Here is a 15,891-nt window from a genome sequence, read left to right as displayed (position 1 = left end):
ACTAGATTATTACCCTTAGTATATTATTCTTTATAATATTCCACATTTCCGTCTAATCTTGTATGCTTGTATTGGGAAAATAATAAACATATGATAAAAAAAAAGTAGAGTAGAATAATAATTAAAGGGAATTAAAATGACGGTAGAGGCAGTGTTCTAAAAAGCGGTCTAGGCGGTCGCCTAGGCCCCGACTAGACGCTAGGCTCTCATTCGACGCCTAGATAATCGTCTTGACCGCCTAAAATTACATAGATCTTGTTTAATGTATTTTTTCAATTTCAATTAGAGTTATATATATATATATATATATATATATATATATATAGTTATAAATATTCATATATTGTTTAATATAAATATAAATAAATATTTTATCTAGTTTTTGTTTATAATTTCATAATTTTTAGTTTTATATTAATATTTTATATAACTTTTATATATAATATCATATTTATAATGTTGTATTATGTTATAAACGTCTAAACCGCCTAAAAAATCGCCTAGGCCCCGATTAGGCGTTCTAGGCGCTAGGCACTGAGTCACCGCCCGCTTAGCGCCTAGCGCTTTCTTGAACACTGGGTAGAGGGGATAAAATTAGAAAAAAAAGAGGAAGATAACATAATTAATTTGTCCGCACAATATTATTATTAATAAAAGGAAATTAAATGTCCTCCCAAAATCAGATTCGGACAATCTTCCAAAATATAATTATTTCTTCTTCCTTCTTCTTCCTCTGTGCCACAAATTCTCTCTTTCCTTCAATCTACACGCTCAGACAAAAAGAAAATATCGAAATCAATTTTTTTTTTTTTTTTGTTTCTTCCAAAATCTGTTAAAAAAACCAGAAAAAATAAATAAATAAAAAAGAGAGAGAAGAGTGAAAAGAACAAGTTCTTCTAGATGTTGTTGTCTCATGGTTTCTTTGTTTCTCTGAGCTCTCCAACATCATAAATCTCCACATGTAAGAAAACTAATAATAATGAAAACAAAAAAAAAAACCCTTTTATTTCATCTCGAAATCTGCATGTGTTGTTGGATTAATTTGTTTTTATAGTTTCTGAATTTTGTATGATTTTGATTTCTTCTAAATTTTTATGGAGCTTTGGTTTCTGTTTTTAAATGGTTTCAATTTTGTAAAAAAAAAAAATTCGATTCAGATTTCGTTTTTTTTTTTTAACCTTGTCGATTATTTAACAATTTGATCGGGATCTATGTTTGTCCGATCGATTCTAGGTATATTTATTTTATTTTATTTTTCCATTTTTCAATGTTCTTATCTTCCTCTATGGATTAGTTTACTAATTTCTTAATTTTAAAATTTTCTCGGTTGGTTTATATTCTGCAGGCAGCTTTGAGAATTGAGACCAAAGGGAGAAATGGAATCTCTAATTGAAGAAGAAGAAGAAGAAGAAACTCGATTTTTCGATGCTCTCGAAGAAATCGCATCTTGTTCAAGTACAAGTCTTTGTAGAATCGAGTACGATGAATCTCTATCGTCGATTTCTGGGGAATTTCGATACGATGTTTGGATCAAAAGCCCAGGAAACACTGAGGAGCGTCGTGAGAAGTTTTTGAACTGGATGGGTTTAAGTAGTACTGTGAAGGAAGATAAATCAGGTAATGTGAATTGTTTATCGAGGTCGGTTAATGAATCAGCGGTTTTGATGAGTTTGAAATCTGATGATGATGAGTTTAGCTCTTGTCGTTGTGATTCTTCTGTGTTTAGTCCAAGTGAGAGTGTAGATAGGATTGTGAAAGAGGAAGAAGTAGATAGTGGAATGGTTTTGAGGAATTTGGGTTTTGGTGATGATGATGATGATGAGATTAGCTCTAGTCTTTGTTCTGTATCGTCATCACCTGTATCGGGTTCAACGGATAGGTTTGTGAAGGAAAATGGCGAAGCGTTACCAGACCCGATGGTTGCTGCGGAGCAAAGGGATGTAGGTGGGATTATGAAGAGGGTTAAGGAGAAATGGTTGAGTCGGTTGTACAAAATGCGGAATAAGCAGAGTGCGGGAGATGATAATGGTGGTGAAGTTGCGGTTTGCGGGAGTAGGATTGAGAGAGTTAAGGTGAAAGAGTATAAGAAAGAGGCTAAGGAGCTTTCTGCTCTTTTTAAAGGTCAAGAGATACAAGCTCATGAGGGAGCGATTCTCGCTATGAAGTTTAGTCCTGATGGGAGGTATCTTGCAAGTGCTGGTGAAGACGGAGTTTTGCGGGTTTGGAGTGTTGTTGAAGATGAAAGATGTGAAGAACATGACGTTCCTAAGATTGATCCTTCTTGTATATACTTTGAAGTGAGCAAACTCTCTGAGTTGAGACCTGTGGCTGTAGAAAAGGATGGTATTACTGGTTCTTTGATGAGTCCAAGGAAGACAACAGAGTCTGCTTGTGTTATTATTCCCCCAAAGATTTTCCGGGTTCTTGATAAACCACTTCACGAGTTTCTTGGTCATAGTGGTGATATCCTTGACATCTCATGGTCCAAGAACAATGTGAGCTTGCTTTCTTGAACTTCCTTTTATTTTTTACATTGATGCTTTGAACCGAGTTCTAGGTTAACGTCCCTCGTCTTAAGCTTGATTTTAGAATCATAAGGAGCTGCTTTTAGAACTACCTAGACACCCTTTTTTTTTCTGCCTATTTCGTTATGTTTTGAGATCTGTAACACACAAGAACGTAGATTCAGTCCCTGTATGTGTAATCTTGAACAGAAAACTAGACCGAGTTGCTCATTCTGTGATATTGGTGGCAGCGTCTGTTGTCAGCTTCAGTAGACAATAGTGTTCGGCTTTGGCAGATCGGCCATGAGGACTGTCTTGGAATCTTTTCTCACAGTAACTATGGTAATGTTCTTCTCCGTCTGTAAAATGGCATTGTTGTGTATTTCTTTCCTTTCCTCCCTTGTTAGTTGATCATTCTATTTTTTTTTGCATATTTGCAGTTACATCTGTTCACTTTAACCCGGTTGATGATGATCACTTCATCAGTGGTTCGATAGATGGAAAAGTTCGTATCTGGTCAGCTTCTCAGTGCCAAGTTGTAGATTGGGCAGACGCTAGAGGCATTGTAACCGCAGTTTGTTATCGCCCAGATGGACAGGTGTGACACAGGACCAAAAATCCTTTTTTTTATCGACTTGACTCAGAATCAGGTTTTTTTCTAAAACAAGAATACTTTTTCTGTTTCAGGCAGTGATTATCGGAACTTTGACAAGCGATTGTCGCTTCTACAATTTATCAGGTAATGCTCATAAGTTACACCCAGCTACATGGGCTTGTCTTAAAAAACTCCAGAGTTTGAGTAAATGTTTCTGAGAAACCTGATTTATAACATTGTTCTCTTGCTTTCTGGTTCAGGCCACTGCCTTCAACTCGATGGTCATATATGTCTGCACAACAAAAAGAAGTCGTCGAATAAACGAATAATTGGCTTTCAGGTGCATATTTCTTCTCAAATCAGACGAATTTGTCTCCCAAGATTTTGAATATTTTATAATGATGCTCTGCTAGTTTCTTCTGCAGTTTGATTTTACCGACCCAAGCAGAGTCATGGTGGCATCCGCAGATTCACAAGTGAGGATCATCAGCGGTCGCAACGTTGTCCACAAATACAAAGGTAATGCTTCTAAAAGATATACTACATACATTAGTGGAACAGAAATATGCAAATTCTGAAATGTGTTTATCTTCTAGGATCTCGAAATGCCGGAAACCAGATATCGGCATCTTTTACAGCAGACGGGAAGCATATAGTATCGGCGTGTGACGACTCCTCAGTCTACGTCTGGAACTGCGTTGGACACGACCCTGAACAGCCATCTCCTGGTTTTTTCTCTCACACCAAACGACTTAAAATCCGATCATTCGAAAAATTCTCTGCAGATGTCTCAGTCGCTATCCCGTGGTGTGGATTCACGCCTGTACTCTCCGGCGGATCAGAGCTATCGCCATCTCTTTTCTCATTGGGGCGCGAGTACGTTCTCGATTCGCCCAAAGGATCTGCGACTTGGCCGGAGGAGAAGCTAGCGAGCTCATTTTCTCCGGTTAAAGCGATCCGTAGATCTCATTACAAATTCCTCCGATCGTCGTGCCGGAGAACGTCGGAGTCATCGCATCTATGGGGATTGGTTATAGTCACCGGCGGGTGGGATGGACGGATCAAATTGTTTCACAACTATGGTTTGCCTGTTCCCGTTTGAAATCCAACGACTACTAAAAGCTCCTTTTACACGTCGTCGTACAAACTCGGCAAGTGGTGAAGTTAGAACCATTGTTTTGGAGTTTCATATGGGCCTAACACGTTGGCCCGGTCTTTGACCCGGTGGTTCGTAGCTGAGTCTCACCAAGTTTGGAGCTAGCCTGACCTGAAGGCTGGGAATTGCTTCAGGGGAAGGAAAACGAAAAGAAGAAGGGGTTACTCAGATTTTTGCCTTTTTTAATCGTAAAAATTATTAGTATTATACTTGTCTGTGTTTTTTTTGGTTTGTTTTGTAAGTAAATAATATATAGGGAAATGTAACTGAGGCCCGTTTTTTTCGTGTATATACCATTGTTTTCTCTCCATTACAATTTTGTTTTGGTACATAATAGACTGGTAGTAGAAAACCTTGAATCATGGTTTGAATCGCCCTTACACATTATAAACGAAACTTATAAAAATCATGCAAATTTGAGTTTACTGATAACAGTCTTGTGATCGTTAGATTCATATTGTGTTGTTTGGTTTTATTTGTAGAATGGAGTATTATATTTTTCTTATGCTTATGCATGACTCTTTCTTTAAGATAACTCTCTATTATGGTTTTTGTTTCTAGTGCGAGCAAGAAACTTGCATAGTTCTTTTCTTCCATTCCAAGAAATTATTATTCCTATGTAGATTAGATAAGAAGGAAACGAAGTATGATATAGTGTATATCACCGCGGATTATATTTCACTTTATCAAATAGTTTAAAACATTCAAGAGTAAAATTGGAACCGAAAAAAAAAAAAAATGTAAATTATCTTTGCCGTCAAAATGCTGACGCATTCGACCGCTGGTAATCTCCCGAAGACAAAGCAAAGCATATTTTGGTGAGCACACAAACACATAGTAGTATACCAGCACACAAACACATATTTTGATGTTTTAACTTAACCATGAATTACGTGCTACCATTTTTCTCCATTTCTTCCATTACTATGGCTGGACTTCTAATAATCTTCTCAACAGGTATTTTTCTTTTACCATTTTAAATCTTTTTACTTCACCTTTTTTCATAATCATTCTGAAATAGTGAAATCTATTATCTTGTGTTAGCCAACCAAATATATATGTTATTTTTTATTCTTTTTATGTAGTATATATATGTTGATATTTGAAATCAACGGTTATTTTTGGTCATGATCAGGAGCTGAAGCTAGCATTGGTGTAAACTACGGCACACTTGCCAACAACCTCCCTCCGCCGCAACAAGTAGCGGAGTTCCTCCTCCATTCCACCGTCATTAACCGCATCCGCCTCTTCGACACCGATCCTCACATCCTCCAAGCCTTTGCTAACACCGGTATCGCCATCACCGTAACCGTCCCCAACGACCAAATCCCACACTTAACCAACCTCTCCTCCGCCAAACAATGGATCTCCGATCAAATCCAACCTCACTTCCCATCCACCAACATCATCCGTATCCTCGTCGGAAACGAAGTCATCTCCACCGCCAATCACCTTCTCATCAGAACCTTAATCCCAGCAATGCAATCTCTCCACACCGCCTTAGTGTCCACCTCTCTCCACCGTCGAATCCAAATCTCAACGCCACATTCTTTAGGAATCCTCACTAATACAACCCCACCGTCTTCCGCTAAATTCCGGCGAGGCTACGACACAAATGTGCTTAAGCCTCTCCTTAGCTTCCTCCGATCTACTTCTTCTCCGTTCGTCGTGAATCCTTACCCGTTCTTCGGTTACTCAATCGAAACTCTCGATTTCGCTCTCTTTAGACCTAATCCAGGCTTATTCGATCAACACCCGAAGCTTCTCTACACAAACATGCTCGATGCTCAGCTTGATTCGGTTTATTCCGCCATGGATAAGCTAGGGTTTTCAGATGTTGAGATCGTGATTGGCGAAATTGGATGGCCATCGGAGGGAGATATAGATCAAATCGGCGTTGATGTTGCTACAGCGGCTGAATTTAACAAGAATGTGGTGACGCGTGTAAATTCCGGTACCGGAACTCCATTGATGCCAAATCGGACTTTTGAAACTTACATTTTCGCGCTCTTCAATGAAAATCTTAAATCGGGACCAACGTCGGAGCGTAATTTCGGCATCTTCCGATCTGATTTGACTCCGATCTATGACATCGGAATCCTCCGGCCAACGGTAATCAATCACCGCCACAATTCAAAACACTATTTACTTTCATATATGTTAACGAGTTTGGTTGTGTAAATTGACAGTTTAGATCATCGAATCCGGAGAATAATACGGCAACGCCGGTTCGAGCATCGCCGGAGAAGCGGTGGTGTGTTACAAAGGCCGGTGCTGAGACGGTGGCTTTACAAAGGAACATTGATTACGTATGTGGATTGGGCTTGGACTGTAGGCCCATTAATGAAGGTGGGCTTTGTTTTTTACCGAACACAGTAAAAGCCCATTCGGAGTACGCCATGAACTTGTATTACCAAACTATGGAGAAACACGAGTTTGATTGCGATTTCGACAACACTGGAGAGATAACTACGATTGATCCAAGTATGTTATCATTAATTAAAATATATTTTAGGAAAATTAACTAATTTTGACTAATTGATTTTCTTGTTTTACATAATATTTGCAGGCTATGGAAATTGTGAATATCAGGCTTAGCAAGCTTACCTTCGTATAAAAAAAACGTACAAGTGTTTCTTTTTTATTTGTACGAAATTGATGTACTCAAAATTGCACGATGTATGCAGTAAGTATTCATGGTTCTAGTTCGAATCAAAAATATTTAGTATTGTAATATTCACTCTTAGCAAATTACTCCACTTGACCACTTATCATATGATTCATATCGACCTGCTTTTAGTTTTTATTTTGTAAATATTGAAGTGGATAACACATTTTATTTTCTTCTCAACGAAATAAACGCAAACCTCCCTCTTCCTTTGGATAACAAACGTCATCCCATGCAGTTTTAGCTTTATGATGTTTGTTTAGTGAACCGACCAAATATATGCGTCTCAAAAGTTACAAGATACTCCATCCGTTTCGTTTTATTTGTCGTTTTAAAGAGAAAATTTTGTTTCATATTTACTTATCGTTTTGTATTTACTATTACTATGCATATTTATAAAAATGTTCTCGTTTTGCTTCTACTTTTTTAGATTATTAATTATTTATCTAAAAAAAAATAGTGTATTAATTAAAACAATAAATTTTTTTTATATAATTTGTATTAAATGAACTAAAACGATAAATAATATGAAACTGATCTGGAGTAGCGTTTTAAATTTTTTAAAATTTGGTCTCAATTAGTTACAAGATAGCGTTTTAAATTTCTTTTTATTTGGTCTCAATGTTTAATATAATTGTTTGATGCCAAATGTCATTTGATTGGAATTTAATCATAATTAAACTAATAAAGGCGAAAAACGAAATCTCATTTTTCTAAAACAAAATATATTAAAATATATATTAAAAAAACCTATAACTTTTATTATTATTTTAATTTTTCTAGATTTAGTTATTGAATACACCTCCTAAATTGAAACATATGGACCCTCTCAAGAGAGGAAAGAATAATAGAGAGGATTCACTTATTCGTTTTTGCTTTGACTATATTGATTGTCCATAATCTAGTTAATTACGGATTCATCAAGTCAGTGTGATGCGTTACCTTCATAATTACGATTGACTACTATATATAAATATCTCTGTCTACATATATATATATATATATATATATATATATGTATCTCACAACTCATAGAAATTATAAAAATCAATTCACATATCACCAAAGCAAATATTTTTTAGAGAATCTGACTTCAAGATGAAGTTGGTGATACTAGTATCCTTCTTGCTCGTTCTCCCAATGTTTTCTTCAGGTATATAGATCAACTAACATATGTATACTTAAGTAGCTTTAACATTTTATATAGATCAATGAATATATAACTCTGATTTGAATAAATATGCTTCATATTTTGTTAGGGATCGTTGAGACTTTGCATCTTGACAACGTCAACCGCAAGGTATTAACAATATCACGGTTCTAAAAGCGTTATATATTGATTACAAATATGCATCAAAAAAAAAAGATACACTATATAACTTGTTGATTTAAAAAGGTTAAAGAGTTGGTCATGAGTGGAAGAAGAATCGATCTGGAGATGGACTACACTGGGCCGCATCCACGACCGCCCAACCCAGGCCCAGCCAACCCTACAAATCCGAGAACACAAGTACGTGCCTATAGAAAAAACAATAGTTAGTAGAACATCACAAAAATATAAAAGTATGCTTTAAAAATCATGAATAATTCAGTTATATACTTATATTGAATAAAAAAAATTATTATTACATTTCCAAGAAATTATAAAAAGATGTTGTGTCCTTAAGTAAATAGAGTTTTCCTTTTTCTGATAATGTATGGTTTTTTTAATGATAAATTAAAAACAATTGAGTTTTGTTTTGAAAGGTTGATGAGGTTGTGACAAAGGAACCAACGGAGTATATCATAGACTATGGGGACTGGTCCCCACGTCCAGTCACACCACGACCGAGGCCATATGTACCTCCTCCTCCTCCTCCTCCTTCACGACGACCTCCCTTCACCACAAATCACTAGACCATTAATTTTACTAAACAACTCTTGTCATTAGACATTCGTCTTCATCGATGTAGTAAATTCTAAATAAATATAAGGAAATTTGGCAAAAAAAAAAAAGAAATCAAAGCTGTGAATGCATTGATTTGGTTTGGTAATACAACAATAAAGGTGTGAAGTACTTTGAAACTCTTGTAATAAGATCTCATGTGTAATACTCCAACAAATAGCCAGGACCGGGCTTGTAAGGATCAGCTTCTACATAAGCCTCAGGGCGATCAAAGCCGAGGTCGTTCACACGGTTGCTTAGAACATGAAAGATGGCTTTTTTGGAACCTCCATATTCGTCTCTGTTCTTTTCCACGTACTCTGTTGCTTCAGCTGCTACGCTATTGACAAATTCAAACCGATTGTCTTCCCTCAAAAGAAGCTGCTCTATGTCCATTGTCATTACTTTCCCAACTTCTCTTATCTTCCTCACTTGTTCCTCCACAAATGGAACTCTTTGCATTTTGTAACGCAACATATCGTCCTTCTTCGTCTGCAGACCAAACAGGACAAAGACATGTAGAGGTTAAAAATAAACAAAGGCTTTGCATTGTTCTGGCTTTGGTAATAATGAAATCTCAAAACCTCATGAGCCATTGAACCTGATACGATCAAACTACAGAAACTGATAGTTTGTAAAATATAGAGCAAGTACCAAGATCACTAATAATGTGTAACTCCCACCTAAAAATCTCAGTATCTCAAATAAGACAATCTCAATGATCTTGTATGTAGCATAAACCATTTAGAGAAGACCATGGTTACTTGAATATACACTAAGTAAACAATATCTAGAGGTTAAAACCGTGTTTCTTTGAGTTCATCAACAGTATAAGAACTAAGCTAGTGTCTGAAATGAGCAAAGTTCAACAAAGAAACTCATGAAACAGGTGTGTTTAACGCTAATTTGGAATCAAGAAAAAGTAAACTAGAAATCCTAGTACCACCTAGAAATCCTTAAAACGTCTCCTTCTATGCATCATATCGATTTACTATGACCATGGTTACTTGAATATACATACAAAGTAACGACTAAGTAGAAATAAAGCCTCAGACACAGAAATGAGACAAATTTCAAACTCAGACACTCATCCTCAGTCTGTTAAAATTGCAACTTTAAGCAAATTGTCTCCAAGTAAAGCAAAACCCTGATTTTGATTCCTGATTTGGAACTGGAAAATGACCTAAATCTCAAGTCTAGTGCTTACCAATGTTCTCCTCCGCCACACACGGCGTCCATTATCATCCCTCTGAATCCCGCAAGAAACCTGAAAAATTCAACCAGATTCATTCAAAATTCTTCCCAAAAACCCACAAATTCGTATAGATACCAACCAAACAAAACCTGAGAGCGAAATGTGCAGCGCAAATTCCCGCTTCTTGTATCAATAATCTGAAGATACAAAAATCGAAAATGAGAAATCACATCGAAATCGGAGGATGATATGTTGTCAGATATAAGAGAAACAAAGGAGAGATTTTTACAGGCAAGATCGAAGATGGAGAAGAACAGGTGAAGGAAGCCATGGCTACACTACTAGATAGAACCGGAATCTCTTTTATATGTAGCATCTCCGGTTCGGTTTAATAGTTTATCTTTGGTCGTGTTCTTTATTTGGACAAATCATCCTTACCCGAACCGGACATTAAAACTTTCATGTGGAATGGTTCTTTTTCTCTGTAATTTATGATTTATCCGATAAAATTCAACTTACACACACGACTTTTTTTCTTAAACCATCAAACCCAAAAATAAATCTAAATCATATATCCAATAATAATACTTCGTGCAGTTTAATGTGTGAGAAATCGAAAATCGTATCTCCAAAAATAAATCTTTCTAAAAAATCAATCTATTATAATAGTTAGTGGGAACCCTCAATTGTGACTTTGTGAGCTATATACATAGACATAACGAGATGGAACCTCGCAATAGTTGATGAGCAAATAAATTAACTCAATCGATCACCGGATAAAAAAATGGCTTTTTGGAAGAATCATCTCTTAATATGTTGTATTCTCCTAGCTATGGTAATGATCGGGCATGCTCAAACCAATCGGAAACTTCTTGACGATAATGTATCATCCTCTTATTTTCCATCGATGGAATCTCGTCAAGCTTTTCTTCCTTCTTCTCATCGTTCACTTGGTGCTGAGCATTATGAGAGATCACCACCTCCACCACCACCAAAAAAGTCATCAGAAGTTGAACCCCAAACTAATGGTGTCTAGACCATTGAGTTATGATGAGCATTGGTCGTGAAAAAGGCTCGTAAGTTGGTGCAATGTTTGGAAAGAGCACATAATTTTGGTTTTGTGTTTTATGTTTTTATAAGAGTTACGTAATTTTTCAAGCCTTGATTTGATTTGGTTTTATTTGCTTTCTAAAATAAAATCTCTGGAAAAATATATTTATATCTTCTTTATTTTTATTTGTATCCTTGTATTACTTACCTTCATTCTTGGTGACAATAAATTTGATTGTTTCAAACTAATTAATACTAGATCCTGACCCGCACGTCCGTGCGGGATTTTATATTTTAAGAAGTGGTATAATAGTTTATTTTGTTGTTTTGTGATATATATTAATTATAATGTACACATAAAAATGTATATTTTTTTTATTAAATAGCTAAAGTTGTGATTAATAAGACATAGGTGGTTGAGGAGACATACAAATTAGTAATATAGACATTTTACAAATTAATATAGACATAACCCGTCTTCATTTAAATTCAATATAGACATACAAATTACCACAGTTGTGCGGGTGGTATTTTTTAGTATATGTTTTTGATTAAAGTTTATATTAATATTTTGTTTTTTGTTGAGTTAATGAATTATAATAATATAATAGTATATATAACATATTTTTTGTGTTTATAAAATAGTGTGGTGCTGAAGTTTGTATATTCTGTTTAATTAGTTATTAATTTAATTTTCAAATAATTTAACATAAGAAAACACATATTTATGTGTAAATGTATAGTTTGGTGCATAACAAATAATTTGAACTGTAGGATAAATCATGTGTGTAAAAGTTATAATCCAAATTTATAATTTTAAAGATTATGAAATTTAATAACTTGTAAATTAAATAATCGCTAATGAAAGATAAATATATAATTAAATATTTGCTAATTGAAAAAATGAGTTTACCAAAAAAAATGCTTTTCCTGGCCCATTAGTATTGGCGAGTAAATATTTGTTGGGCTGATTTGGATATTAATAATGACCCATTATAGATTCTTAACCCATTTTATTAAATATCAATCTTGAATTTATTTTTCTTAGATAGTTTTTTCCTGTTTGGACAGTCGTTGTCTTATCTAAAAGTAAAAACAAACCCCCACCGAACAAAATTTGGAACATAGATCGATCTAAGTCAAATTTGTGAAATCTCCTGTAATTCTACTATTTTGTCTCCGTTTATAATATGTGTATTGCAATCGAATCAGATTTTTACTTTAAACCATTTTTTATATGTCGATCGAATCACTTTCTGAGTAATCTTTTGTTCGAATTGTGTTCTTGGCCAATGAGCATCAGGAAGACGAATCTTCTTATGGGTAATGATTGTTAATTGAATTTTCATCATTTTGTTTTCACTATAATTTATCAACGAATACACATTTGATTAGATGTAGTTTTAACTTGTTTGATTGAGTAGGAAGATGAACCTTTAAGAATATGCTTGCTAATCGTATCAATATATTGTGTTTACTGGAAACTGGAAAGAGTTCTAATAAATTTAGTTTCCATATAAATTTCAATTTACACTTTTGTCTAATGACGTTCACATAAGAGGAGGATAAAAAGTGGCTACAAACTGATACGATTCTTAGAAATATATGCAGCCATTTTCTGATCTTAATCATGTATTAAACACAATTATGCAAACAATAGCTATGAGCAAATTTGCAGAATCATGTATTAAATGAAATTAAATGTTTTCAGGTAAACCTTCGTGTGGAGCAATATAAGAAAATGAAGGAGGCTATCACATTTATCCATTGGAGCAATCCTTCAAATCTATATGTAAAAGGTTAGTGAGTTCAACTATTACAGACTTTCGTTATTAGAATTTATTGTTTATCTTCTATTATTGAGTTCTTGATGTTAGGTCATATAGAAAACAGTTTTTTCCCTTAGTAAGTTTAAATCAAAATACTAAATAAGAGATGCAAAGTGTTGGTGTCGGATCCCGCAGTTCGGATCCGGCCCGGAAAGATAGTGGATCAATAAGACGAAGTGGGCCGTCGGCCCGGTCCAGGGGACGAAAAGAGCGGCCCAATAAGTTCCAGCCCAGTTCGAGTAAAACGTCGGGATCTCACGAGTTAAATGAAAGGCGGGTTTCACGGGATCTGCTAGATCGGGAAGATTCGAAACGGAAGCAATAATGAAGGCGAGATCTGCGGCTTGATGAGCGACTTCGGTTTCAAATCATGTAATTATAAATAGGAAACGAAAACCATTGTATAGGGGGATCTTTCTTGAGCAATAAACGAATACACATACTTCACTCTTTTGTTTTCTTTTTGACGATTGCTATTCGAATTGGCAAGACTAGACGATCCGATACACATCATACAATTTGTATTGCGGATTCCGACATCCACAATTTGGCGCTAGAAGGAGGGGATTTATAGTCTTTTACTCCAGAATATCAATCGGAAAGATGTCAGATATAGCGAATCCGGCTTCAGTCCTCGACGAGATCAAGAAGTTGCTTAAAGATCTGTCCGAGAAGACCGACCAGCAGCAGCTCGCCACCACTGCGTTGTCTGAGAAACTTTCAGCGTTTGAAGAGCAAAGCGGCAGCCAAATCGCAGTCCTCACAGCGAGTTGCTCCGAAATCAGGTCAGCCCATAATGCTTATGCGGATCGGGTTGATACAATTCTTGCAGGAACTTTGCGGACCAGCGGGCCTCGCGGCCATTTGGACTTCCATGGTCCGAACGTTTCGGAGGTTCAAGATCCTAGGCTCGTTTCCCCGAACAACATACTCCCATCTTCTTTGCCTCTTGGCTCTCAGAGTGAACCTGGAGATGGATCCCGTCATACTCAAGCACTTCAAAACTCAGCCGGCGGTCCCTTTGTTCCAGCCAGAACACCTCTCCCCATTCATCTTGGCAGTACCCCGCATCATCCTCAAACCGAGTCCCATCCACCTCACCTTCCGGTCAACCCGGAAATCCAGAGCTTACAAAATCAGATTCGGGAAATGAGTTCGAAGGTTCATCAAGCCACCAGTTCGGCTCCCGAAGTCGATAGAGTGATCGAGGAGACGAGAAGGACTCCCTTTACTCCACGAATTGTAGCCCTGCGAATTCGAGACCAAAGGAAGGTCAAACTTCCGGGGTACGACGGTAAGGGGGATCCCAAAGAATTTTTGGCGTCTTTTCAGGTGACCGCAGGTCGGGTACATTTGGAGCCAGACGAAGTAGACGCGGGCTTATGCAAGCTCTTCGCCGAAAACCTATCCGGACCGGCTTTGACCTGGTTTACTCAACTGGAAGAAGGATCGATCGATAGCTTCAAGCAACTATCTACTGCCTTCATCATGCAGTACGGATACTTCATCAAGAGCGATGTAACTGATGCCCAGCTGTGGAACCTCTCGCAGGGAGCCGGAGAGCCGCTACGGACTTACATCACCTCCTTTAAAGAGATTATGGTCCAGATCCCAAATTTGTCTGATTCTGCAGCTATTGCTGCACTCAAGAACGGTCTATGGCACGAATCCCGTTTCCGGGAAGAGTTGGTTGTTAACCGACCAGCCACTATTCAAGACGCCCTTCATCGGGCAACGAACTGGATAAACGCGGAAGAAGAGCGGGCCGCTTTAGCTAAAAAGTTCAAAGCAGCTCCGAAACCTGCTCAACTTCTTCCTCAGAAGAAACCTGTTCAACCTGAAGCTCGGAAACCTGGAGCTGGCACATTCTCAGTGGATCGGGAGGAGCCAAAAGGTTCTCCGAAGATTTCACCTGCGAAGCAATCTTTCTCGCCAAAAAGCAAAAACGGCGCTTTCCCGAGTAACAAGTGGATTCGTGACCCAAACGCCTACTGCGAAATCCACAAAGTCAATGGGCATGCTACGAAAGATTGCAAGGCTCTAGGAAGGTTACTGGCTGCCAAGTTCGCATCCGGGGAAATAACCGAAATCGACATTTCGGAGCTCGAACCAACTCATCCGTCGGAGCAGTCAGTAGCAACAGAGGAACCATCTCCTCCTAGCAAAAAAAACAAAAGGATCCAGTCCCCTGATGTTTTTAAAGGACCGAAGAAGCAAATCCAGGTGATTATGGGGGGATCCAAGCTCTTTCGGGATTCCATTAGTGCAATCAAGCAACACGAACGGAGGGCAACCCCCTGGATTATCAAGAAGGCCAAACTTACTGAGGAACAATTACCTGAAGTAACATTCTCCGAAAGCGAAACCAGTCAACTTGATAAACCACACGATGACGCTCTGTTCATAACACTCGATATTGCGCATTGCGAAGTATCTCGGGTTCTCATTGATACTGGGAGTTCGGTGGATTTAATCTTCCTCGATACTCTGACAAGAATGGGGATATCGAAGCGAGATATAAAGGGGCCACCATCTCCTTTGGTTTCCTTTACTAGCGAAACTTCAATGTCGCTAGGAACGATTGTGCTCCCGGTATCCGCAGAGGGCATAGTCAAAATGATCGAGTTCACGGTGTTCGATCGTCCGGCTGCTTATAATGTCATCTTGGGAACACCCTGGATTTATGAGATGAAAGCAGTACCTTCAACGTATCATCAATTCGTGAAATTCCCTACGAAATCCGGAGTAAAGCAAATCCTGGGAAGTCAGCGAGCTGCGAGGATGTGTTACATGTCCAGCCATAAGCTTAAAATTCAATAGCAACCACAGTTCGAGGTGCTTGCAAATCCTGTCAAAAAAATAAGCAGTGACCTCGTGGAGGCAGTGGTAGTTAATGAGGAGTATCCGGATCAAACTGTGAGAATAGGAGTAGGATTAAGCGAAACACTCCGAGTCGAACTGATAACTTTT

At 37.4% G+C, this 15,891-nt stretch overlaps 5 protein-coding genes across 8 annotated transcripts; 4 read left to right on the top strand and 1 right to left on the bottom strand.

Annotated features, from left to right (window-relative positions):
- The first annotated feature begins 660 nt into the window (after positions 1-660).
- LOC9310256 (uncharacterized WD repeat-containing protein C3H5.08c) lies at positions 661-4,617 on the top strand. 3 transcript variants are annotated; one of them, XM_002874143.2, is made up of 8 exons: positions 661-961; positions 1,346-2,495; positions 2,756-2,846; positions 2,945-3,102; positions 3,192-3,243; positions 3,360-3,439; positions 3,513-3,618; positions 3,696-4,617. In XM_002874143.2, the coding sequence occupies exons 2-8, from the start codon at positions 1,377-1,379 to the stop codon at positions 4,199-4,201; spliced, it is 2,112 nt and encodes a 703-aa protein (XP_002874189.1). In that variant the 5' UTR covers positions 661-961; positions 1,346-1,376; the 3' UTR covers positions 4,202-4,617. The 3 variants fall into 3 exon arrangements, with proteins under 3 accessions (XP_002874189.1, XP_020878297.1, XP_020878296.1); XM_021022638.1 differs by having other exon boundaries at positions 663-961; positions 3,525-3,618; XM_021022637.1 differs by lacking the exon at positions 661-961 and adding an exon at positions 1,122-1,233.
- Positions 4,618-4,730: 113 nt separating this feature from the next.
- LOC9310255 (glucan endo-1,3-beta-glucosidase) lies at positions 4,731-7,057 on the top strand. Of its 2 annotated transcripts, XM_002874142.2 has the most exons (4): positions 4,731-5,212; positions 5,391-6,367; positions 6,445-6,739; positions 6,825-7,057. In XM_002874142.2, the coding sequence occupies exons 1-4, from the start codon at positions 5,140-5,142 to the stop codon at positions 6,851-6,853; spliced, it is 1,374 nt and encodes a 457-aa protein (XP_002874188.2). In that variant the 5' UTR covers positions 4,731-5,139; the 3' UTR covers positions 6,854-7,057. The 2 variants fall into 2 exon arrangements, with proteins under 2 accessions (XP_002874188.2, XP_020879443.1); XM_021023784.1 differs by having other exon boundaries at positions 6,445-6,850.
- An 884-nt stretch (positions 7,058-7,941) lies between these two features.
- On the top strand, positions 7,942-8,918 carry LOC9308175 (extensin). Its single transcript, XM_002874141.2, has 4 exons — positions 7,942-8,076; positions 8,183-8,223; positions 8,320-8,433; positions 8,670-8,918. The coding sequence occupies exons 1-4, from the start codon at positions 8,022-8,024 to the stop codon at positions 8,817-8,819; spliced, it is 360 nt and encodes a 119-aa protein (XP_002874187.1). The 5' UTR covers positions 7,942-8,021; the 3' UTR covers positions 8,820-8,918.
- On the bottom strand, positions 8,828-10,394 carry LOC9310254 (protein PLASTID TRANSCRIPTIONALLY ACTIVE 7). The gene is made up of 4 exons (XM_021023394.1): positions 10,332-10,394; positions 10,192-10,239; positions 10,055-10,114; positions 8,828-9,339 (listed from the first exon to the last, which is right to left on the bottom strand). The coding sequence occupies exons 1-4, from the start codon at positions 10,371-10,373 to the stop codon at positions 9,004-9,006; spliced, it is 486 nt and encodes a 161-aa protein (XP_020879053.1). The 5' UTR covers positions 10,374-10,394; the 3' UTR covers positions 8,828-9,003.
- Positions 10,395-10,720: 326 nt separating this feature from the next.
- On the top strand, positions 10,721-11,328 carry LOC9308174. Its single transcript, XM_021023395.1, has one exon. The coding sequence runs from the start codon at positions 10,827-10,829 to the stop codon at positions 11,076-11,078; it is 252 nt and encodes an 83-aa protein (XP_020879054.1). The 5' UTR covers positions 10,721-10,826; the 3' UTR covers positions 11,079-11,328.
- The last annotated feature ends 4,563 nt before the right edge of the window (positions 11,329-15,891 follow it).

Source organism: Arabidopsis lyrata, assembly GCF_000004255.2.
Source record: "Arabidopsis lyrata subsp. lyrata unplaced genomic scaffold ARALYscaffold_6, whole genome shotgun sequence".
NCBI lineage: Eukaryota > Viridiplantae > Streptophyta > Magnoliopsida > Brassicales > Brassicaceae > Arabidopsis > Arabidopsis lyrata.
The sequence above is the reverse complement of the archived record's forward strand: the minus strand, read 5'-3'. Positions and strand labels throughout refer to the sequence as shown.